This window comes from Anopheles marshallii, chromosome 3 (genome assembly GCF_943734725.1).
Source record: "Anopheles marshallii chromosome 3, idAnoMarsDA_429_01, whole genome shotgun sequence".
In the NCBI taxonomy this organism is placed as follows: domain Eukaryota; kingdom Metazoa; phylum Arthropoda; class Insecta; order Diptera; family Culicidae; genus Anopheles; species Anopheles marshallii.
The window spans coordinates 64,643,726-64,667,574 of NC_071327.1; the positions used below are offsets into that span (position 1 = coordinate 64,643,726).

Here is a 23,849-nt window from a genome sequence, read left to right on the forward strand (position 1 = left end):
ATGGTGAGTTACAAAAATATAACCATAGCTCTTTATATTTCCTCTCGGTGCGTTGCAAACACGTCATCCAAGCGGAACCGTGGCCGAAATTTTATCAGCCAGAGGGATGATGTCTGTTGTCCTGGATTTTCCGACGCTTTGAGGTGGTACCCTGTTGGAAAATGGAAAACGGAGCAGAAGGATGCGGTGATCGCGCAGAATGATCGTTCATGCAGACGTGTAAAGCGGTAGCGATGGGTAGCAATAGCTAGTTTTGTCTTTTACGCGTGATAATAAAACAAAACGAGTGAAAACCATTTCTCAACACTGATATCTTTGGAACACTGGATCATGAATTCGGAGGAGAGTAATGGGAATGATAGTGCGATCACTCACATACCTTTTAAGAGATTAGAATTTCGCCCAAAAAGGGGCCGCCCAGCAGCCCGCTTAGCTGCCTAGTTTATCACACACACATGATCGCTTCAGTGTACTTTGAAAGCTTCATTACGACTACCGACGGTGAAGAGAATTATAAAATAGCTAGCTACTAATGCTGCGCATAAGATCACAGAGAGCGAATATTATGGATGAAATCTAATACTGGCAATTACTTACAAGTAAAGTAATTTTTTAAAAAAAGCCAACAATAAAAACATCCCGTTAGGGGCTTTAAACGCGATCCAGTTTAGTCCGCATTCTCGATGCGGTGGAGCGTATATGGGCAGCAAAAAAGAACACCTTTACGCATCGCGCATCATCGTGACGCTATGATGGCCACATCAGCTGGTCCAGTAGGTGGTAAAAGCGCACGGTAATCAGATGGTAGTTAGCGCCACTCGCCCACAGTTACTTATCGCGCATTAGCCGTGCCTGTGTATCCAGCCGTTTATAGCCACTCGCACGGCGACGGCCACTGTTCAATGATCGCGCGGAGGAACGCGTGACGATCAAGTGCGATCGACGACGACGACGGTGGAGAGATGAAAAAGGGCATGTGATCTACTGCAGGAAAAGAGTGTTCTGTGAGCGCGAGTGCATTTGTCGTGTTGTGTAGGCCGCTGCAACCCGTACGCAACCCGTTTCTTTTGAGCGGATCTTCCGGTAGTGAGTGACGAGAAAGAAAAGGACTGTTTTAGATAAAGCAAAATGTTCGAAAAACGATTTAAACGACCGAGTGTAGCGAATGGAGACGGTTTAATATTGTACTGCAACCAATATAGCTACTACTGTCTCAAGGTATGTAAGGCATACATCATTATACATCAATAACAAGCAATTCCTTACTTAACAGTTCCATCATTTCAACAGTGTGAGTGAAGAAAAGAGGTTCTTTTTTTTAATTAGTAGACGCAATTTGGGGTGTTGTGCTTTTGTAAAACAATCTTACAGATCTGTATAAACTTGAAGACACTGCCTGGCCACAATGACCTGGCACCACTATTTATCTTTCATTTTATCATCGTTAGACGCATCAGCTTTGTGGCTCCTACATTGCGTAATGTGTGTTTTTGAGATGGCACGATACGATCTTGTTCTTCTACTGCACATTGTTAATTTGTACAGCTTTACAGGTGGCAAAAAACAAGCATTCAATTTGTCACCGAATGGGCATTGTACTTAACCTTGGACTTTACGTACTGGACCGGTAATGTTTGTTCGCGCATTTAAAACAGTCATGTGCTCCATATGCGTACATGTGAAGAGTTGAATGATGCTACCTACCGGTCATGCATCACCGGATCGTATCGGTTGGGTGCGGAATAGGTTTATCTAGCTTCATGTGTTCTAGCCATATCAGCAGATCATTCCATTTATATCATTGCATTTATAACTGGTGCGTTACTCCATCCGTACTGCTATACCAGTTATCATGGGGTATTATATTAATAATTAATATTATATTATTAATATATTATATTAATATTATATTAAATATCATACAATGCGGAACGACGATGATGAACTTGATGTACTTGTGGTAATGGTTTTCACTCTTTTTCACGCCAGGTGCTACAGGCTCTGCACGAGAAAGGGATCCGGTTCACCAAGTATGATATCGATGTCACCAATGATGAGCACTTTTCCGAATGGTTTCTCGAGCTGAATCCGCGTGCTGAGCTGCCAGTGTTGCAGAACGGTTTGTTGATCGTGCCCGGTTCTACCCGCATACTGGACTATCTGGAGGAAAACTATCCAAAAAGTGAGTTCCGAAAGCAAGTTTACGCCGCTAACAGCTTATTCGTGATGATCGTTCTATAATTCCAGACAAACCCCTCCGGATGCCAATCGGGACAGATAAGCTGATTGTTGGGTTTCGGCAGACGATCGAAAGCTTACCGATCGGTGTAATAACGATCGGATCGTTTCTTCATCCCCAGCACGTGGGCAGTCCCAAGTTCCCGTTCGTGCTGCCCGTGCGCCAAACGATCCTGGCCCGGGAGGAAACGCTTGCCCAGCGGCTACGTTCGTACGCAACCGAATATCCGGCGTTTGCCGAGGTTCTGATCAAGAAGGCTGATTTCCACGACCGTAAACGAAGCATCATTGCGAGTGAAGAATACTTCTGCAAGCTTTTGGTAGCGTTGGACGAATTTCTGACCAGTGTGGAACAATATCTAGCAACGATCGACATCGAGCGGTGTTGGCTAACCGGCACGGATACGTTCACGCTGGTCGACATCGGGCTCGGTACGCTGCTGCACCGGCTGTACGTACTCGGGCTGGAAGATCGTTTCTGGGGCGAAGGGAAAAGGCCCCACATTGGGCGGTTCTTTACCAAAGTTTGCCAGCGCGAATCGTTCCAAAGTGTGCTCCCGTCGAAGGTGTCGATTTTGCGCACGGTGTGGATCAATACGCCGCCGGTTTACAAGGCCGGTCTGGCCGCCGTCTCGTCCGTATTAATTAGTTCCACGCTTTTGAAGCGATAATAATGGATTGGGGCGGGTGTGTGGGCATTTATTTACGGTGGTGAGATTTTATTAAGCGAGCCTCCTAGCTTACAGCCTTTTGTGTTTATTTCGTAAAACTTAAGGAAAAACTCTGTACTTGAATGATTTTTTTTATGTGTGTCTATCATCGTCTTTTTATCGTAGCACGGTGTTACTATCCTCTTTTTCATTCGTATAAATCTCTGAGCAGTTGAGGCCGAATCCTTCAGAAAACAACTTCAGCATGCAAAAATGATATTGATGTATAAAATCAGACAAATTTGTTGGTAGCTATCGGGGATTAAGACGAGTGGAAAGATTGATAATGTTGATGAGCAATATAAACACTAATAGAAATAGGTACATACGTTTTTTTCTTATCTTTACTGAATGAACAACACACCAGCATGTACTAGGATTTACGAGTTAGCTCACCGGTAGCTCCCGGCGAACTTATCGCTCCTGCTCGCTACACTAATCTCAAACCGTTAAAATCAAACAACAGTGATAAAAAAGAAAATTAAATACGCGATACAATATATATTCAGACATGCATACAGTTAAAAAAACATTCCGAGCATAGTGGGTTCACGCTATAATTACAACAACAGCAGTGGAATAAAATAGTAGACGTTCAGTTTAGTAAAGTTTCCTACTTGTATTTGGTCGTTCGAAAAATTACAACAGAATATAAACGCGCAACAATAATATCAACGAAAACATAAAGTTAACACAACCATCAGCTAAGAAATAACAGATAGTGAAAGACATTCAACATAAATAATAACGTGTGTAAGTCTGCCTCATAAGTATGTAACGTAAAACTAAACTACAAACCACCAAAGACGCGTTTAAATGAAAGAACACAATAAAGTTAAATCTAAATTTGTGAAAGTATAGCTTTTCGTGTGGTGGTTTCGTTCGGTCAACCCCCTAACTGTTACGTCGGATGCTGCTTATTAAAAGTAGTTTCTTTGAGCAATTTGTCATGCTGTTAGGAAATATGAAAACAGCCATTGTCGCTGTTCTGCTACAGACGCTTCTGTACATATAGCTTCAGTTCCAGTTCGCCCTGTCGATCTGTCGTGATTTCGATATTTGGCTGCTCGATCGTGAGACTATACCGATATGATTGCACTTGCTTTGTCGGCAAACTAGATCTGCGAAATGGAAAGACACAGGGGGTGGATTGGTAGAGTGTATAGGTAGTGAGAGAAATATTTTTCGTGCACCTTCACTGTACGTCACAAGCAGGCCAATTGTACAGCATAGAAATGCGAGATTCAAGAAGAAATGCCTACTGCAAATAATACGTTCCCTTCACCTGATGCCATTCCCAACCATCAACACACGATCGGGCGATCGTGCATCATGCTGCTGTAAAAGCGTATTCCCCAAACAACATTATCCCAGCGAAACCGTACTTGTACTACCTACAATTTACAATCACCAATGTTATCAGGCCTGCAAACATAAAACTAAAAGGATTGGATGGACGGCACACACACGCACACACACACATACATATGTACACACTACGACTCGAAGCGCTCAAAGCGACTACGATAGCGAGCGTACGAAGGATGGTTAAAGTCCGGGTTGCTATAGTTACTACCACCGCTACTGCTAATGCCACCGCTGCTACCTACACGCGAACCATACAGATGGCTACTTACGAAGGATCCCTGCACACCACTGCCCGCTCCTTCCAGGGGGGATGCGTTTGAACCGATGTTTGCACCCGCCGCCGAAGGGTTGTATGTTTGCCTAGCAGCGTACAGTGGCATTCCCATGAATTTGGGAATTTCTTTGCTACTACCTGTCGTGTTGTTCAAATTCGCTCCAGCAGCCGCCGATGAACCACCTCCGTGCTGCAGTAAACTGGCTCTTCGTCGAAGACCAATTTCCGGTTTGCTAATCGATTGGTAGTTGAACAGCCCTTTTCCAACGGGATCGGGCAGTACGGTCGGTATCGGGTACCAGGCACGGTATGTCACGAACCACGTTACGACGGCAATAATGCCACTCAGCACCTTCTCCACCATCCGATGGTGGTAGAGCATCGTACCGACAAGCATCAAGTCCCAGAGCAGTTGTAACATAGTCATCCCGATGAAGAATAACCGAATGGTGGGCGTGAAGCGATTGTAGAAGTATTTCAGTGCCTTCAGATCTTCGTCCTTTAAGCTTTTGAGTGGATTGGACGTTTGTGACGTATCGTTGTTGTTGCGATTGTGCTCTTCGTTGCGCAGCAAATCCTTTATACTTTCCCACCCAATGATGGGACGTGCCTCCTCCATCAGCACCAAGCTAGAGTAGATCAGGATAAACGCGTGGCCGGAGATGTCGAAACCATTCCACAGGTGGCCCGCCTTCAGGCAGGCCGTTTTTGCATCGAATCCGCGCACACTGCAACGGCCGTAGCTCGATTCGATGATGTTGAACAGCTTTGTCCACACGAACCAAAACACGGTCGCTATACCGAGCCGGGGCAGATGGTTCCTGAGTAGCCGCTGATTGTCACCGCAGCATATTGTGATCGATGTCATGGCCAGATAGGGAAAAGCGAACAGTAACGTCCATGCCCAGCCTAGTTTAACGAAATACACGTTGAACAGATTGTCCGTGCGCGCTAGATAAGTCTTTGGGTATGGCAGAAAGTCGCCAATGAGGGACACGATGAACAAAGAACCCAAATACAGCGGGACCTTAAGACTGGTGTCGAAGAAAATTATCTTTTTGCACACGTGCAGCACCATCATTGTGAGCACTTCCCTTATCGAGGTCGGTGTAGCGGTCGGCCGGGTGCCCTTAGCTTCGCTTCGAGCCGTTGTATCGTTTAACCCCTGGCGAAAGTTCATCTGCGGACGGGCAGCATTTCCTCCCGCTGCTCCACCAACACCTCCGGGGGCAGATGGTGTGTGGATTGGTTTTCGTTTGTTTGCCATCGGTGCGTACTGTTCCTGCAGTTGTTCGTCGGTATCGTTCTGATTTGTAGCGCGGAAATGGAAAGAAGAAAGAATAAAGCCCTTTGTTGATTAGTCGCCTGATGTTGATGATGGTGACGGTAATGGGAAATTTAGAGCGAAAAAAGAAAGTGCAAATAACATTGCCTTTGCTGCAGGAATCTAGCAGTGCGCCATGCAAAATGATTCGAACTTAAAAATAAACACAGCCACTTCACACAGGGAGTGGGAGGGCAAGGCTCACCCGTCCAGTTTTCATACAGCCCCCTTTGCATTCCAAAAATAAAAAAGCCCACTCAATCAAACGAAGTTTCCGCGTGATGCGGGCCGAAACTTACATCACTTGTTTGTACCACGGCATTAACAGCATGCAAAATCGAATGGAACTTATAACACCTTGTATACGGCGAGCGAAGGAAATGGATTTGGCCAAATGGCAGGAAGTCGCGTGTGTTGGCCGTTGAGTGATTACGCACTTTTGAAACGCACTTGTTCACGCAAAAACAGACGATCTGCGTGTAATTAACAACATCTGCAATTCAAATGACACTTGCACCTTCAGCTGATGTTTCAAAATGTGGAGGCAATAGCAGGACTGCGGGTAGTTCTGGTCCGTAAGATATGTTTTGGGTGAGAATTGGCTTGTATTGTAGCTAATATGTTCTACGAATTCGATATATGGTTCTGCGGTTGTCCTATTTATGCAAAAATACTGAAAAAGTGCCTTTTCCCTCAACACAATTTGTTGTGTATTTTTTGTTTGGCTCAAGGTGAATAGAAGTTTCTTTTCTTGTGCAATTTTCTTTTTTCATTCAATTTTTCATAACATAAAAATGTCCCAAAAAGAATCAAAAACTACTCGTATAGCTTCACCAATATTTGCTACACATTTTGCTTTCATTCCTCATTGTTAGGTAAATTTTAAATATCCGAAGCAACCAAAACGTCCCATCTCTTTGTATGCATGTTGGTGGTTGTCAATGGAATAAATTGACAGCTGCCAGCGTATTGCTGTTTTCTACTTTTTCCTCTTGCTTCGAAGGAATCAATTCCATTCGGTGTGTGATCTGGTGTTTTGTGGAGAAAATCTTCAATTTCGTGTCGCAAGTAAACGCCAACAGCATCAATAATGTATTCGAACGAAGAACCGTGGGATGGCGTAAGTAAATTATCGCAAAGAGCACCGAAAAACGAGTTCCCTTGTAACAGCCAGCACTAGCAATAGTACTGTTGGCTATCCAACATTCCTAACCTAACTTTGTTGTGTACCGTAGGGCTACGAAGAATACGGCTACGAGATGGGTATGCCGGATGATGGCATGTACGAACGGGGCTACTTTCCGATGCACGAGGATGTGAAAAAGTTTCTGATGTACTTCTGCACCGTTATCAAGGACGGTGTGGTGTATGAAATTCAGAACTTGTACGAAAACACCTTCCCCAAGCTGAGCGAGCAGCACTTCGAGAAGAAAGCTTGGCCAAGCGAGGAAGAGGTGGCCCATCTGGTAGACAACGACAATCTGTTCTTGATCCTGTACAAGGAACTGTACTACCGTCACTTGCACGCACGCATCCAGGGCGGACCTTCGTTGGAGCAGCGACTGAATTCGTTCTACAATTATTGTAACTTTTTCAACTACATCCTTCCGTCGAAGGAACCGGTCCAGCTGGAATTGCCCGACATCTGGCTGTGGGAGTTGATCGACGAGTTCGTGTATCAGTTCCAAAACTTTGCGCAATACCGTGCTCGGCTGACGGACAAGACGGACGAAGAGATGGACATGTTGCTGAACAACAACAGCAAGGTGTGGAACATCCTGTGCATCCTGAACGTGCTGCACTCGCTTGTATCGATGTCCAAGATTAAGGATCAGCTGGAGGCGGCAGCTGCGGGTAAGGACCCGGAAGCAGTTGCGGGTGAGTTTGGTCGTCATTCGTTCTACAAGATGCTGGGATACTTTAGCTTGGTGGGATTGTTGCGTGTGCACTCGCTGCTCGGCGATTACCATCAAGCGATTAAGGTACTGGAACCGATCGAAATTCACAAGAAGAGCCAGTACTCGCACATTCCGTCGTGCCAGATCAGCACGTCGTACTATGTCGGTTTCGCGTACATGATGATGCGTCGCTACTCGGACGCGATCCGTACGTTCTCGTCGATCCTGCTGTACATTCAACGTACCAAGCAGCTGTACAGTGCCCGTTCGTACCAGAATGACCAGATCAACAAGCAGACGGACCAGATGTACCATCTGCTTGCTATCTGTTTGGTGCTGCATCCGCAATGCATCGACGAATCTATCCAGCAGGTGCTGCGCGAGAAGAACTATCACGACAACATGTACAAGATGCAGTGCGGAGATTTGGATGTGTTCCGCAATTTCTTCGTGTTTGCCTGTCCGAAGTTCGTGTCGCCCGTTCCACCACCACCGGATGCACCGATCGATGACTACGTGAAGGAAGCGCTCGAGCATCAGATAAACGTGTTCATGGACGAAGTTATACAGCAGCAGGAGTTGCCAACCATTCGCTCGTATCTGAAGCTGTACACGACTCTGCCGATTATGAAGTTGGCCGCGTTCATGGATCGTCTGCCCCGAGACGAGGTGGACAAGCAGAAGGTGGAGAATCTGCTTACCCGATTGCTGTGCTTCAAGCACAAGATGAAGAACATCGTGTGGACGAAGGGCTCCAGCGGTCTGGAAGGCAAGTTCCAGTCTGGTTCGGAGTTGGACTTTTATATCGACAAGGACATGATCCACATTGCCGATACGAAAGTGTCGCATCGTTACGGTGACTTTTTTATACGTAAAGTAATGAAATTTGAGGATCTGAACCGCCGTCTTCACGCCATCAAGGGTTAAACAGCAGTGGACTAGGTGTGCACGATACTTGTTTCTATTCATACTGTAGCCTAATCTGGCATTAATCTAACATACAATAGCCGAGCACGTGTGGGGTGTGTGGAACAGAGACACGCGAATTTATTCTCGCGAGAAGAGCGAATCAACCGTATTACATACATAGAAAAACCAGGGAACCCTTGATAGGAAAACACTGTGGCATAATAAACCATGCTGCCAACGTTGCAGGTTCTCACCAAAAGTTCGAGTTGAGTTAATGTTTGAGAAATTTTCATTCGGGACCGTGTCAAGAAGAACGGTCGGACGGTATTGCTTATAGTTATCGATAAATTATTGTATGGCATAACTCACACTAATTTCCAACTAGTCCAACCTTCTCCAACTAGTGAAAGTGCACCTAATCCCGGGTGTACTCGGTCGATTTTCATTCGTGTATTTTAGTGAACTTTAACTAGAAATTTTAAAATTTTGTAAAAAAGGTTACGTCGACACAGTGACATTTCGCAAATGTCAACATTGTTTTGGTTGTGCTTATGTCGACAAAAGGCAATTTCACTTTCATCTGCGGTAACGGAGAAACAACTACTAAATTCTCAAATAATACACCGAGCAGTGTATTCACCTGCAAATTGGTCATTAGTTTGGTTTTCGGTATGACTGGTTTTCGCCTAGAACACTTTCCAAATGTGTGTCACATATGTTTACAGTATAATCCGGAGATTTTCTTGATTGCTTTGGATACGATTGATCCTAGTCATGGGTTCGAACTGAGGGATGTGGTAAATGAGTTAATGTTCCCGATTTCACCGGTAAGAACGCGTCTATTTCCTTAACTCTAACCGTAATCTGTGATTACTAACATGTTTTGTAGGAGTTACAACATCTTACACCGGGCGGTATTTGTGAATCATGCTACAAAGAGCTGAGCGAATTTATTGTCTACCGCAATCGTTTGAAACTGATCGGGAAGTTTGTGTTTAGCCTAGCGTTATTACAAAAAGGACAAACAGACCAGCTGGAGGAACTCTTGGACGAGCGTCATGCAGAACTGTTAATGGTACTGCGTGATCTTAAAGTTACTGATAAACATCAGCTTGTCGTTCAAGATTTGTTGGATGAATTCACCGATTGCAAGGTCAAACAGGAGTTGAAGCAGGAAGATACTTGCATTCCAGACAGCTTGTCATTAGAAGCGAGTAAGGATCTCGTGGTGGTGCAAACCCAGACACAAAACCAATACCTTGAACTTCATGACGAAGAAGAATTTTTTGCTGTAAAAACGGATCGAATTACGAAGGAGTTAAGCAATGAAAGCGAAAAATCAGGGTGGGAGTTCAAACCCGATTTCGAGCAGATTAAGCTGCCTGCGTTGGAGCAGAATGATCAGAAAATTACTAAAACGAAATCACCGTTATGCTGTAATCGACAGAGCAAGCAAGCAGTACTGCCATGCCAGTGCCAGCAATGTTCATCAGCATCGTTACGTTCAAACGCATTTCCGCCACACAAGAAAAACCACCAGAGGTATTAGCAACAAGAACCAACAGCCACCAGTATCTAACCGCTTTTTTCTTGCGCTTATTTTAGGGAGAAACGTAAAGTCCACATCTGTAAGCGATGCGATGAAGAATTTAGCACCAAGCAAGATCTCATGCAGCACAAACGGTTCTCGCACCGGGACCATATGTGCGATACTTGTGGATTGGCTTTCGATACAAAGTTCGTGTTGGAAAACCATCGCAAACGGCACGCAACGGAGCGCCAGTACAAGTGTGAATATTGTCCGCTGGAGTATTACACGAAGGCGGAAAAGCTTCTGCACGTACGGCGGTTGCATCTGAACGCGTTCGAGGTAAGCTGCCCGGAATGTGCACTAATGTTCCGAACGAAACAGACGCTGGCACAGCACATGAAGACACACACCAACCAGCGCACCCATACCTGCAACACGTGTGGGTTTAGCTTTAAATCGCACACGCATCTGAACCGACACACCAAGGAACTGCATGAGGGTGTGCAGTATCGATGCGAGCATTGCGACACGACGTACCGGCGTAAGGACAAGCTTCGTATGCATGTGGAGAAGATGCACAACGTGAGTAGAAGGGTCCTCGATAGCGCACCGTATCCTTATAGCTATTATTAACCTACAGATACAAACGTATTTTGTCTGTGATATCTGTTTGCAATCGTACGATTCGGATGCAAAACTGCAAGAACACAAAGCACACCACCGAGCCCCGAGCGGCCTACAGTGTGGAGTGTGTCTAGGGGCATACGTGACGAAAGAGGAGCTAGCCAACCATCTATGCATTACATATCGGTTAGTATCCCAAAACCAGTGCGATCAACAATTTACCAATTAACTGCTCACTCGACACTCATTTGCAGAGAAAGCTACGTTTGCTGCAACCGTGACTTCAAGTATCACTATTTTTACAACAAACACATGTTTCTGGTGCACGGTGAGCAGACAAATGTGCGCGTCAAACCCATCGATGGCGTACTGCTGGGCCAGTATCGTGCAAAGCGGGTACATTTTACTATGGCAAAAGTTTACATACGATCGCACAACTGACGCACACCAATCTCTGTCTTCTAGAAACAAGCAGAACGATGTCCTAAATGTGAACAAGAGTTTGCTACGCGCCAACAGAAGAAAAATCACATGAAACAATGTGGTCAGATGCAGTACGATAATTCGAGTCATGTCGCTGGTCACGAAGAAGAGCTGTTTCTTACGATGAATACAGTCAGTATCGTGTTATAAGCTTTAGCGCACTGAATTACTCTATCCGCTGTTGTCTAAAAACTTAGTGAATGTTTTGTAAAAAAAAAAATACAAGAAACAGCTTTGCTACACATTTGTCATCAATCTTTATTCAGAAGTGCAAACTTACACATTCAATGTTTTCATTTGCGAACTTATTGTAAATTCCCATGAGTGGTTTTATTTTTAACACAACTCACGAAATGGATGCACCACACCTTCGCGGAACTAAATCCACGAAAGCTGTACACACCACCTCTCACCGCAACAAATCCTGTATCGTTTTCAGCAGAGACATCTCCTCCTTACGCAATGTGAAAGCTCTATTGGCCAGCTGTGATAAATTGGACGAGTAGCTTGATTGCCCGTGGTTTCTGGTTACCGGCCGTTGGTACCAGTGATAAGGATTACTTCTCGGTGAAGGTTTCTCACGCTGCTGTGCGCGATTGTTACCATGTCGGGAATTGTGCGGCTGTTGTGTATGAGCCACATTTTCTCTACCCTGAGTTCTTTGAACGTGGCGCGTCGCGTTATCGAGCTGTTCGAGACGATTCGGGTTAATCGGCCTTGTGGCTCTTCTTATGAAATTAGCATACTGTTTATCAACAGGCGAAGGTCCCTGCGCAAGTCGTTCGGCTACCTTTTCCCTTGATTTAGCTTTTTTTATTTCTTTCTTATTCCTTTGCTGGTTCTGTTCCTCCTGTCGCGTTTTTTTCCGGGGAATGCTCAAATCATTGTACGTTACTTTCTTCAGCTTGTTTGTCTGTTTCAGCTCCTCATATTCTCTCACAAACTCAGCATAGTACACGTGATCGTATGCCGAAAAGATGTACCGAATGGATTCACCAATCATGTTGCGCCGTTCCTGCGAAATCCCACTCCGGGGGTTCGCCTTCATGCATATTCCCAGCTGGCAGCGCAATCTGTTCAGATGCTTTCGACCGTCGCGCAAACCACACACACCGAAGAGTTGTACGTTTAACCGGCGTCGGAATTTTTCCTTATTTTCCAGGCTCTGTGCATTGTTGAACTTCTGCAAGAGTTCACTCATACTAATTTGGTCCTGTACCAAACCTCGAAAATACAACGCAATATAGCGTGTCATTTCGTTCGAGTCCTTCGGTCCGAACGCCTGGTGGTATTTATGGTTTTTAAGCTGGAGCTCCGCTTCGGTTAGGTAGCGTACCAACTCCTCGTGAAATTTATTCTGTGCCTCAAGCGTACCAGTGATGAGCAGCACATTGCCGATCGTTTCGAACATAATGCTAAGCTGTAAGCAGTGTTTCTTGCCGCACTCCTTGAGAAATTGGCTACCTTGCGCAGACAACAGCAACGTAGCACGATCCGGTGTGAGCAGCACTTTCGCTACATCGCCCACTTTCTTGTCTTCCTTTTGGGGCTTTACTATAGAAGCAGGTGCACTATTTATGACCAGGTCTGTTACTTGTGCTTCTGCGGATGGTACTGCTACTGCTGCTGCCACTACTGTTGTAGTTGGTGGTGCCAGGTGGTAGTGTTGTGGTGATTCTGGTTCTGGCAATGGTGCTGGTGGAAGCGTTTCTACCGGATCAATTGTGAGAGGAATAAAGTCAGAGAACATCAGCTGATTACCGTTGCTGAAGTCCGTCGGGACAAAGTTGTCCGATGGTGGAGGCATTATGTCCACATTCTGCTGACTATCATCCATTTGCATTTCATCGGTATGGAATTCTGAAAAACTGTAGTTAGAGTTTTCCTCCACCTCGGGAGCTTCGCTTGCTGCGCTGCTGATGCGTTCTTGTTTGTACAGTTCGTCGACACAAACCGTTTGTTTCGCACTTTGCGGATCTGGCAGGATGCTGGTTTCGTCCATGTGCGAAGCAGGAAGTTCTGAACGGATGGATTCCAATGATGGAGCTTCTGCTGCCGGTTGTATAAGCGCTTGAGGTTGTTGTATGACGGTTTCCTCGAAATCGTTGCTATCTCCCCGTTCATACTTTTCCAACAGTCCAGTTGCTTTGAGAAAGCCGTAATAGAACCCATTCTCGTTTTGGGCTAGTTCGGGCAAATTGAACTCACACTCATTAGCGTCGGTGCTGAATAGATTGTACCGGGCAGTCGGATCCATTGCAAACCTTCTCTCTTGCTTGTCATAACGATGCTTATCGCTTCGATTATATTCCTGCCGGTAGGTCGGCATGTACGAGCTCACTCTCATGTTTGGTATCGGATGGCTAAAGATGCGTCGGGCGTCATTGCACGCGCTTGCCTGGTGGCCAACTTTACCACAGATGGAGCACCACCGCGCGTTGTGATTTTTCTGGTAATCCTCCCGCAGCGGTACATTATCTTCGATCTTTCCGAGACGAAATCCAAGATGCACAAAACGAAAAATTATTAGTACCATTGTTGTTTGGAACTGGTATTGATGTTTCGGTCGAAATGATTTTTCTAAAGATTCTATACAGTGACGAACGAAGCACAAAATACTTACCGTACTGTGATATCGCCGCCAGAGATCGGGACAGCTGCGCTGGGCATGACCACGCATCCCGCAGGAGAAACAGACGATGTCAGCATCCCGATTACACGATTTGCATCCTCGCACAAAGCTACGCGTCTTGGCACCACACTACAAACAATGACAAAGCAAAATAAATAAATCCAGCATTGCGGGTTTGTTATCAAGGGTAGGTGTGCTTACGTTTAGGCAGATCGTTTTGGGACAGCGTGGTTCCTTGTGTCCTTTCTCACCGCACATAAAGCAAATCGGCTGTTTCGGTGGATTGCGACACTTGAATTGCATATGGCCACGATCACCGCACTTGCTGCAAATGATATCCCTCTTGGGTGGATCGGGATAACGATCTTTATGCAGGATGGACCAATGTCTGCTATCGTCTGCAATGGGATTGGGAGAAACAGGCATTATAGACAAAATCCTACACAGATTGGCACAGAAGCATCACTTACATGGCATTCTATTCAAAACTAAATCCATGTTAAAATCTTCGCCTGTCCACGAAGTGTTGTAGAATTGTTTCATTTCCTCGTTCCACGCACAGTCTGGTCCACTGGGTTGAATTTTCTTGGAGCTCTCCCCGGGTATGCCAGAAACGACATGACACTGGATGTCCTCATACATTTGTACGTCTTCAGAATCTAACACGTTCTGAGTAGGCTGTGGTGGTTGTACGTAGGCTACAGTAGCTGAACTTCCATTTCTCTCCATAATCTGAGCTTGTTGCACGCCATCAGTAGGACAGTGTGATTTATCCGCCAGATCCATTTGAATCTCTGAGAAACTACTATCAATGGACACATTTGCGTTCGCGCTTGATTTTGGTTCTTTCGATTTTTTCTTCTTCTTCGCAACTAATTCCGGTTGTTTCATTTGTTGCTGCAAGTCTGGTTTGTTGTTGACCGGACGCATTGGGCCCCCTACTATGCTCTCTGGTTCTGGTGGTACTTGTTTAATTTTTCTTTTTTTCTTAGGATTACGATCTTGCTTAGAAGATGATGTTGGCTGTTCTACGACCGTAGTTGCAGTTGCTGTCTTTGAATTAGATTCATTATTTACAATACCAACAGCTTCAGTATCGTCGTCCTCATCGTCCGTGTCTGATAGAGCTCGTACAATGTCCGTGAGCGCACAGGCGAAGTCTTCATCGGAGTATGTTTCCGAATTGTACTGCTTTCGTTTGCGACCGATTCGTTTGTTCGGTTCCTTCTCCACCATTTTTTTCGATTGCAAAAAGCTATCATCGTAATCACTTTCGGACGATACGTCACCGATCTGCTCAAAGAACGTGGACGCTGATCGACTCCCCTGCGATGTATTGCTGCTGTTGATTTTAGAGCAAATATCGATATCGCTTTCCGAGGACACATTCTCATCTATGCGGGGAAACTTTTTAGTTTTGGATTTTGTCCCAGCACTGTTCTTCGAAGCCATGCCATTTTTGTTACGTTCGGTCGACTTATCCGCTGTAGTACCAGAGGCTTGCGTAATCGATTTCGAAATAGATTTGGTTACTTTTAACGGTGCAGCATCTTTTTTAGCTTTCGCTTTTTTACCGGAACACTCAAGATCCTGTTGCCTTTCAAACTGCTTGTAAACCATTTCCATCGCTAGAGTCACAGGAGATTTGCATTTAGCTTTTGATTTTCCCGTTATTTTGGATGAGTTCGTAGTGCTGTCGTTCGATATCGCTCCGGAATTAGCTTTATTGTTTGCATTGCGCTTAGAAACGGAGCTCGGAGACATTGCTGCCTCGGCAGTGGGAGTGGATGTAGCCATTTTCGAAGACTTCTGTTTCGAAGGAGTCTTTTTAGAGGTAGCAGCATTATCTTTTCTACTTTTTGCATTCGTTTCATTGCCGAAACTATTAACCTGTAGTTGGGATTTGGACATGGGGATTTCTTTGCTTGTCTCTGCTGGATGGTTTTCGTGATCGGTGGTATCGCCACTGGTACATACCGTATCTTCCGAGGAGATGGATGGAACTCTACTCTGTCGTACTTCAGTTGCATTTTTCGCTTTACCGGACTTTCCTTCCATCGAACATGCCAGCTCATCATCACTGGGTATGCTTCCGGTAAAACTATCATTCAACCTTGATCGATCGTGCTGTCCGATAAAATCATCCGACATAATCGAACTGTTCGATGGACTGCCGCAGCGGGGTGAGTTCGCGACGACAGTGTGTCCCATGGTTTTGCCTCTCTTCTTCGATTTCGGCAATGCAAACCGATTGCTTGGAGTTTCTTCTTCGTCACTGCAATCGATACAAATTTGTGGCGGTGGTGGCGTTGGTATGATGATGACCTCATCGCCTTCACCATCCGATATCGACTGCGTGGCGGATTCATTCTTTTTTGTCGTCGACTGTGAATCTTCGTCGGATGAATTGAGCGTTATTTCAGCCACAACGAATGGTGGAGCCTTGCGTTGCCGTATTTTGTTCGCTTTCGTCTTCTTTGACTCGAACGTTTGCATCGCATTTTGCTTTCTGTCCTTGTTAATGAGCTTCAACAAGCTTTCCAGCTTTTTCTCTACATACTGCGCTTTCTGTTTGGTTTGTTTCTTCTTCTTCAGCTGCAATCTTGGTTCTTTCGGTGCGACTTTGGGTACCGTTGTTCGCTCTGGAACAGTGCTCTTTTGGCCGGCTCCCACCTCTGACACCGATGGTTGGTTTTCACTTACTTTATCATCCATATTTCCAAGCAACGATTGATACGGCGTCAAAAACATTTTTCTCCCCTCATTGCTTCCACCCTCTTTGTTGCTTTCCGGAGTATTTTTCTCCAGTGCGGCTTGTTTCGGATCAGCAACGGTTGGTGGGGTGTTAGGGTACGGTCCGCGTTCTCCGGCACTGGAAGTCGAAGAACCGACCCAATACCGATTCATGTTAGCTGGTAGCGTGCCCTGGGCATTGTTAATAACCGACGTGCGTGAAACAATGCGCAAAGGCTGTGCAGGAACTGGCGTTGCGTCCGGAATCTTTGGCGCTTCTGCATACGAGTGGTGAATAGAAGAGTATAAGCGTTCCTCTAACACGGCCAGTTCTCGATCTTCCAAATCCTAGAGTGGAAGCGCAATGTGAAACCCCGGTCATACGTTAAGTATGCTTCAAAGATAGCGATCTACGAACTACGGCCTTACCATGGTGAAACACAACAACGAACGTAATGCGGGCTATGGATATTTTACAGTAAAAGATAGATATAATAGCTAATAATAACCTAAATTATAATTGTACGTGTTCACCACATTTTATGTTTTTCTACACATGCGGAAAATGAAAGGCTAAAGGACTGTCACAATTGACACCTTCACAATAACATCAGCCCAAGTCTTGAATCAAGGTACCTACAGATAAGCTTCGCTTTGAAACTGCCACACCGTGTACACGTCTGCAACTTCACGCTTTCGCTGAACGGACCATCCACCACCGACCAGGGGAAAAATAATATGATTTTGGCGTTGCTGTGTCGACTTTGATGTCAGATGACAGATGATGTAGAATTTGAAAAATGTACGAGTTGGGACAAATCGGAAAATACCACGAACGAAGATCATTGACATAAATCGAACGCAAATCTGTAGATTGCATTTAAAGTTCTTTATTCAATGTTTTTGGTATGATTTCGACAAATAATGATTTTTAAACAAATAGAAATCACTTCAAACAGAAGTTTCCGTGCTCGGGTCCATTAGACGTGGCTTATGTTAAGTATCGTATTGATCATGGACAGTGCCTACTAGTATTCTACTCAGAGCGATGCGCTTTATGCTTGTTGATGCATCCGGTTTATGATTGCGCTGCGACGGTTGTTTCCTGCTGCTCAGTGCAGGTCGAGGCGGCCTCTGCGGGCAACGTTTCGGTAATAGCCAACCAGGGCAGACGCTTCTGCAGCTCCATACGGTATCTCGGATGGCTGATGGCGTATACGTACGGGTCTAAACACGCTACAAACTTGCAGGCGCACGCGGGAAACATTGTAACGCCCGGTGTCAGCAGACTCTTGTCGCCGAACGCACCGATCAGTGCCAGCACCGCGTACGGCGTCCACGAGGCAACGAACAGGAAGCAAACGGTGATGGCTGCCTTGGCAATCCGGATCTCAACGGACGCATCGTTTTTCGATTGATTCGATCGCAGCGATTCCACGTTCATCTTCTTGGCCTGTTCGCGGAGCGACTTTTCGTGGTTGACGACATGGCTTACGATCTGGCTGTAGTAGAAAATGATCAAACTCATCGGTAGTACATAGCTGAAGACGAAGATCGATCCCACAAACAGCCGTGTGTCGAACGTGTTGGATAGATAGTCGAAGCTGCAGGACGTAAGGAAGCCCTCTGAAATGGAACCGATAGAAGTGATACTAATTGAAACAAACGGGATTCCTCATGCACTCAGCAGATTTGCGGTGCGATTGCAAGTGCGTTGTGCAAGCTGCCGCACAGCACACGACTGTCTCTATACACCTTGTGCGTCGCAGATGTCAAACGAATAGAAACGCTGGGAATAGCAAATGATAATCGATTGACAATTTGTGCACGATCTTTGTGCTCGGTTGAGTGTTGTTTATAATTACGTGGTACGTAAATAAAAATTTCTCCAGATTGCGCTGTGTACCGTCGCGGGCAGGTGTAGGGCCACAGATCGGGGCAAGTGTATCCATCAATGTACGCCTAACCAACCAACCCACCAACCAACGAACGAACGCAGCAGTACATCCGATCCCAGAGCTGCGACCTGCGACTGTGAAAGGTTCGGATTGATTCTGTGTGATACCGAACAGCGAACGCTCTGGGCCGCAGTGCATGCTGACGGTGACGACCGCACCAACGCATCCGCCACACACGGAAAACGCAGACGAAGCACACAACAGCACCATGTCGAACAAACTGAACAATCCGAAGCGTCGCGAGGTAACGGGTTCGTCATCGTCGAACTCCTCCATATCTTCGGTCGGTGCTGGGGACAATGGTATATCAGCCGACCTGGCCTCACTTTTCGAGTGTCCCGTGTGCTTCGATTATGTGCTGCCTCCGATACTGCAGTGCCAGAGCGGCCACCTCGTCTGTACCAGCTGCCGTTCGAAGCTGACATGCTGTCCCACCTGTCGCGGTTCGCTCGGTAACATTCGCAACCTGGCGATGGAGAAAGTGGCCTCGAATGTGAAATTTCCCTGCAAACACTCCAACCACGGGTGCACCATTTCGCTCGTGTACACCGAGAAGGCGGAACACGAGGAGGCGTGCGAGTTTCGACCGTATCTGTGTCCCTGTCCTGGTGCATCCTGTAAGTGGCAGGGGTCGCTAGACTTCGTAATGCCTCATCTGATGATGTCGCACAAGAGCATTACCACACTGCAGGGCGAGGACATCGTGTTTCTGGCAACCGATATCAACCTGCCGGGCGCAGTCGATTGGGTGATGATGCAGTCCTGTTTCGGCCATCACTTTATGCTGGTGCTGGAGAAGCAGGAAAAGTACGATGGCCACCAGCAGTTCTACGCCATCGTGCAGCTGATCGGTTCGCGGAAAGAGGCCGAAAACTTTGCCTACCGGTTGGAGCTAAACGGCAACCGGCGTCGACTAACGTGGGAAGCGATGCCGCGGTCTATCCATGAAGGAGTTGCCAGCGCGATCCTCAACTCGGACTGTCTCGTGTTTGACACATCGATCGCCCAGCTGTTTGCCGACAATGGTAATCTGGGTATCAATGTTACTATTTCCGTTGTTTAAACAATACACCGTGTAAGCGACTGAGGGTAGGGGACCAGACTACGATAGACAGCCCCGTGTCTAGAACAATTCTTACCTATTTTTAATGGTAGTGTACATTTATAATTTAGTTTAATTGATTCCCTTCTTGTTTTGAGCTTTCTGTACGTTTGCCCGTTGGAGGAGATCATTTGGTCCGTCACTGAGGGTAGAAGGACGTTCCAGGTTTTTGCTAATGTGATGCGGAGTTTCAACTTTTGATTCCGTGGCAGCAAAATATCGAGCGTTTTAATACACCTGAAGTATCCAACTAATGGGAGGGATTGGGTATATTCTCACGATACGCAGCGGTTTGCAATGATTGGAAAAGCCTCAGCTTTTATTAATGCTTTTAATATTAATTCATGCACCTAACTTCATATAATTTTAAGAAGGAAGGCATGGTCCAAACCAAGAGAACTACCACGGTACGATATCGCCGAATGATGTCGGAGGATCAGCTCTCGGTTAATAATCGTGGTATAGTAATAGCCTATAACTAAAACCTGTTTGTATGTTTTGTATGTTACAAAAAAACGGAATCGTATGAACGAGAAAAAGGACGAATGAATGAATGAATATATGATATAATAAATGATATGAATCATAGCGTCTGTGACCGCGTGAACGGTGTGTTTGTGCGCGTGTGATCGATCGTATGAGAATGTGTGTCGTTAGGGGAATTAAGATGAATGAGTGACCGCCCAAAACGGTCCGACAATTTGTAAATGAAACCATGATAACGTACCGTAATATTGAATCGGGAGGGACGCGTGCGACCTTGCTCCGAGGAGGCACCTTGTCACTTTAACCCTCACCAATTCACACTCCTTTAAATTTAGCGTATGTTAAACACGTTTCAACGTATAATAAAACAAATAGCGAAATATGAGATAGGAGAAGAAGCTGTTCGTGAGAGCCGTTCGGGAAGTACCAGTACCAGTAGGGCAGACCTTTACATGCAGATGAAGTTGAAAGGCAGCAATTTCAAATCAGCTAACACTCAAAGGAGGCATGAACTCGGAAAAAAGCCTCGTTCTGGAAGTGTTCGTAGGATTGTTCCGTTCAAGATGGTCACGAGAGAAGCACGTGTACGAAATGTATCGTCTGTATCCCACACAGTTTGCCCGCTAAATGCAAGAGCTTTCGTACACTTCGAAGCGTACACGCGTGTTCATAGTTCAGAATTCGATTTGCTGTATTTAACTTTAAACATCTGTAACGAGTACCAGTTTTTAACGGGCCATTAGGATTGCTCAGGGCTTGCGAGCAAAAAAGAATGAAACGAAACTATAAAACTGCCAGACAACGCATGATGTGGTGACACATTTTGCGTAGGTAAAACTTTCAAATGATCGATGCAAGTAAATGATTTGTACAGAATAGAGCTGAGAATACCTGTCCTGTGGGACACTCAACTGTTACGCGAACCAGTGGCGTGTGATCGTCTCTTTCTCCAGCAGGAGCGTTTGTCTTTTTTCGAGTGAAATTAATTCGTGTTATAATAATGCTGTTTGTTTCATAGTCTTCGGCACCAAGACAAAAATCATGGTACGGAAGTTAGGTTCCAACCGGAAACCACAGTACGGGACAGATAATTAACTATAGTCTACATCCAGTTGGACGAACACACGTGTGCTGCAAATAAAGTACTCTGATTTCTATTAATCAAGTAGGCGAACGGTGTACGAGTTTTGGTTGCCATGGAAATAGTAGCTGTTTAGGCGGAATAATGCTAGCGGACAACAAAGATCGCTTACCGGGTACGAAACGTCCCCAGATTTCCAGCAACGGAAGCACTCCCCACGGGATGGTGTACGCCCAGATGAGAACGATGAATATGATGGCTTTCGTTTGGGTAAGTCTTCCCTCAAATGGACGGGTGATGGTGTTATAACTGGAAAAGAATTAAGATGGACTCTTGCTAGAAAATGCCGGACTAGGTTGAAACTACATCGCTATGTAACATACCGATCATATGCAATGAGGGCGTTAGTAGCACCAGCTCCAATTCCTGCAAAGAGATATTGATTGCTTCTCAGCGCTCTTGGTACGCAGTGATCTCAGGTGCTCTTACCGGTAAGAGATCCAACGAATGCGAATATTTGGCATCCTAAGTTCCCTAGCGTGAATCCTTTCGTGAAGGAGTTGTAGATGAAGATCGGTGTCTTGGCCATCATGAAGAAATCACAGATGGCAAGATTAATCACGAAGACGTTCGAGGGTGTCCGTAAGGATTTCGCGCTGGCGATGAAGAAAACCGTTTGGGTCAGAATCAAAAGAAGCACACGTTTTCGGACATCCAAGCCGTGTCACTTACGCGATAAAAATCCAAATGACCAGCCCATTGCCAATGAGTGCGAAAATGGTGAAGGCGATGTACAGCAGTCCAAGCAGGTAGTGCAGTGATGCTTCCGGTTCGGGAAACTGAAACCAGTGCTCGGGAATGTGCACCAGCTCCTCCGGTGGTACGTTCCAGCCGAGATATCGTAGCCCCGACTGATCTGCACCGATCAGTGCTTCCGGTCGGTAGGCGGTCTGATTGTCAAGCTGGACAAGTCCCATGACGATGCCGATTGGTGGCGCTGCTGCGTTTGTGATGTTATGGAAACGGTTGGATTTAATTTCCTGCACTGGTTATTCACCTTTGGATCGTTGCAAAAGCACACAAGCACTGGTTATTCTGGGTTAGAGTTGAGGATAGGGGGGGGCGAGTTGGTCACCCGTTTACTTTCACTCCTTTGTAAACGGACGCAACACACTACACTCGGGCCTTAATGGGATAATTTTACCTTTTTGTCTTCAATCGGGAACCGGATTGACCGATTTTCGGATCCTAAATCTGGCACACCGCCCTAGACACGCTCACTGTGCCTACTGACGGATTTCACGACAATGGGCAAAGATTTTATAGCCCTGTGCCTGTTGGTCTGGAGGCCGGACCAGGACCTGCACGAATCTGGTGGTATATTTGTGACCATAACCTGCACCATCCCCGCAGGACTCTTGCCCAGCAGTAGCAAATAATTTAATCAACGATTGGATCAGAACCAGCCCCCTAGGTTCCCGATACGGAGTAAGCGTTGGGATGGCGGGGACTCTGTTCCTCTGAGGATTACCGAGACCGATTATTGGCTGCTAGGGACGATTAAGTCGGGCAATAAGTATTTGATTAAGTGGCGTACTGGCACGGTCGGTAGAATCTTATGTGTTCGCGTGCCTTTTTAATTTAATTACTGGTCCCCCAAAAACTTCTATAGGCCATTTGGGAGGGGGGTGTAGCAATCGCTTTCGATAACACTTTTTTACGGAGATAGTATTTGATACGGTCTGCATAGTATGTGTTGTGTGGACTTTTTTTTTAGAAATGCTGCAAAGAAAAGGCTATACCGTAGTTTCAATGTTAGCTTCTAAAGCTGCTTGTCACCGGACAGTTCCGGTAGGACCGTTACAAGGTGTTGCAGTTAAACATGGCCAAATAGTTTTGTTGTTGTTTCCAACTCGGGAAGTCTGTGTTGGTTCTTGCTTGGATTCGTGCCGCAGCCATAGAAGTGAAATTCGCGTGATTTTAAATCCGATAGTGTTTGCAATTGTAGTCCCAATTAATGGCAAGTATCGGATTGCGGATCGGAACGATAGCGGATAACACTATGCGATGGTTTGGCTGCGTTGGAGCGCTTGGTGGTTTCATTTTCAATTCGACCATTTCGTTCCAAACCGCTGCAGAAAGCACATGTGCTGTTTGGTTTAAACGGTTCGGAAGTTGAACGTTTGGTCGTAACATGTGCCCCGAAAGTGATACAAGATAAAGGACTCATTACACAATTCGTTGCGTGTCAGGAACTTTCCGCTACCTTTTCCTGGGGGAAAGCTCAAGGCTACGTTCGTTACCCGATTATCGTATCGTTACGGACAAACGGGGCCATTGCCATTTCGGAATAGTCTTCTTAATGCTCTACTACAAAGCGTTATGCATTGTAAAAGCAGACGAGAATGCTTTGTTTATTTTTACAATCCTGTTGCAATAATATTACCGCTTTCACTTTCCTTCCGTATGCTACGCGTTATTTAAAGCAGTTCAAAGAT

General features: G+C 45.8%; 7 protein-coding genes across 7 annotated transcripts; 4 read left to right on the plus strand and 3 right to left on the minus strand.

Moving 5' to 3' along the window:
• Positions 1–1,128: 1,128 nt before the first annotated feature.
• LOC128713518 (ganglioside-induced differentiation-associated protein 1) lies at positions 1,129–2,909 on the plus strand. The gene is made up of 3 exons (XM_053808378.1): positions 1,129–1,218; positions 1,990–2,182; positions 2,248–2,909. Exons 1-3 carry the CDS (start codon positions 1,129–1,131, stop codon positions 2,907–2,909), a joined length of 945 nt encoding a protein of 314 aa, XP_053664353.1.
• A 1,535-nt stretch (positions 2,910–4,444) lies between these two features.
• On the minus strand, positions 4,445–5,857 carry LOC128713945 (acyl-coenzyme A diphosphatase FITM2). The gene has a single exon (XM_053808820.1). It carries the CDS (start codon positions 5,855–5,857, stop codon positions 4,445–4,447), a length of 1,413 nt encoding a protein of 470 aa, XP_053664795.1.
• A 1,147-nt stretch (positions 5,858–7,004) lies between these two features.
• Positions 7,005–8,739, plus strand: LOC128716285 (eukaryotic translation initiation factor 3 subunit L). Its single transcript, XM_053811205.1, has 2 exons — positions 7,005–7,034; positions 7,150–8,739. Exons 1-2 carry the CDS (start codon positions 7,005–7,007, stop codon positions 8,737–8,739), a joined length of 1,620 nt encoding a protein of 539 aa, XP_053667180.1.
• A 653-nt stretch (positions 8,740–9,392) lies between these two features.
• On the plus strand, positions 9,393–11,509 carry LOC128715415 (zinc finger protein 605-like). Its single transcript, XM_053810309.1, has 7 exons — positions 9,393–9,548; positions 9,611–9,935; positions 9,999–10,263; positions 10,327–10,834; positions 10,893–11,062; positions 11,131–11,272; positions 11,342–11,509. The coding sequence occupies exons 1-7, from the start codon at positions 9,393–9,395 to the stop codon at positions 11,507–11,509; spliced, it is 1,734 nt and encodes a 577-aa protein (XP_053666284.1).
• A 259-nt stretch (positions 11,510–11,768) lies between these two features.
• Positions 11,769–17,570, minus strand: LOC128713013 (uncharacterized). The gene is made up of 5 exons (XM_053807877.1): positions 17,562–17,570; positions 14,462–17,072; positions 14,193–14,389; positions 13,983–14,120; positions 11,769–13,844 (listed from the first exon to the last, which is right to left on the minus strand). The coding sequence occupies exons 1-5, from the start codon at positions 17,568–17,570 to the stop codon at positions 11,769–11,771; spliced, it is 5,031 nt and encodes a 1,676-aa protein (XP_053663852.1).
• Positions 17,571–17,802: 232 nt separating this feature from the next.
• Positions 17,803–22,328, minus strand: LOC128715416 (opsin, ultraviolet-sensitive). Its single transcript, XM_053810310.1, has 5 exons — positions 22,084–22,328; positions 21,841–22,007; positions 21,735–21,777; positions 21,524–21,660; positions 17,803–18,350 (listed from the first exon to the last, which is right to left on the minus strand). The coding sequence occupies exons 1-5, from the start codon at positions 22,326–22,328 to the stop codon at positions 17,803–17,805; spliced, it is 1,140 nt and encodes a 379-aa protein (XP_053666285.1).
• On the plus strand, positions 18,819–19,745 carry LOC128715417 (E3 ubiquitin-protein ligase sina). The gene has a single exon (XM_053810311.1). The coding sequence runs from the start codon at positions 18,819–18,821 to the stop codon at positions 19,743–19,745; it is 927 nt and encodes a 308-aa protein (XP_053666286.1).
• Positions 22,329–23,849: the final 1,521 nt, after the last annotated feature.

What these genes read in the sequence shown, in the direction of transcription:
- LOC128715417 (XM_053810311.1), top strand. Translation starts at nt 18,819, where the DNA reads ATGCTGACGGTGACGACCGCACCAACGCATCCGCCACACACGGAAAAC.
- LOC128715415 (XM_053810309.1), top strand. Translation starts at nt 9,393, where the DNA reads ATGACTGGTTTTCGCCTAGAACACTTTCCAAATGTGTGTCACATATGT. An exon ending in ATGTGGAGAAGATGCACAAC is followed by an intron (nt 10,835 to 10,892) that starts GTGAGTAGAAGG and finishes ATTAACCTACAG; the next exon opens with ATACAAACGTATTTTGTCTG. An exon ending in GCCAGTATCGTGCAAAGCGG is followed by an intron (nt 11,273 to 11,341) that starts GTACATTTTACT and finishes TCTGTCTTCTAG; the next exon opens with AAACAAGCAGAACGATGTCC.
- LOC128716285 (XM_053811205.1), top strand. Translation starts at nt 7,005, where the DNA reads ATGTATTCGAACGAAGAACCGTGGGATGGC. An exon ending in ACGAAGAACCGTGGGATGGC is followed by an intron (nt 7,035 to 7,149) that starts GTAAGTAAATTA and finishes TGTGTACCGTAG; the next exon opens with GGCTACGAAGAATACGGCTA.
- LOC128713945 (XM_053808820.1), bottom strand. Translation starts at nt 5,857, where the DNA reads ATGGCAAACAAACGAAAACCAATCCACACACCATCTGCCCCCGGAGGT.
- LOC128715416 (XM_053810310.1), bottom strand. Translation starts at nt 22,328, where the DNA reads ATGGGACTTGTCCAGCTTGACAATCAGACCGCCTACCGACCGGAAGCA. An exon ending in GCCCTCATTGCATATGATCG is followed by an intron (nt 21,661 to 21,734) that starts GTATGTTACATA and finishes ATTCTTTTCCAG; the next exon opens with TTATAACACCATCACCCGTC. An exon ending in CTGGGGACGTTTCGTACCCG is followed by an intron (nt 18,351 to 21,523) that starts GTAAGCGATCTT and finishes GTTCCATTTCAG; the next exon opens with AGGGCTTCCTTACGTCCTGC.
- LOC128713013 (XM_053807877.1), bottom strand. An exon ending in AGTTTTGAATAGAATGCCAT is followed by an intron (nt 14,390 to 14,461) that starts GTAAGTGATGCT and finishes ATCCCATTGCAG; the next exon opens with ACGATAGCAGACATTGGTCC. An exon ending in CCAAAACGATCTGCCTAAAC is followed by an intron (nt 14,121 to 14,192) that starts GTAAGCACACCT and finishes CATTGTTTGTAG; the next exon opens with TGTGGTGCCAAGACGCGTAG.
- LOC128713518 (XM_053808378.1), top strand. Translation starts at nt 1,129, where the DNA reads ATGTTCGAAAAACGATTTAAACGACCGAGTGTAGCGAATGGAGACGGT. An exon ending in ATAGCTACTACTGTCTCAAG is followed by an intron (nt 1,219 to 1,989) that starts GTATGTAAGGCA and finishes TTTTCACGCCAG; the next exon opens with GTGCTACAGGCTCTGCACGA. An exon ending in GGAGGAAAACTATCCAAAAA is followed by an intron (nt 2,183 to 2,247) that starts GTGAGTTCCGAA and finishes CTATAATTCCAG; the next exon opens with ACAAACCCCTCCGGATGCCA.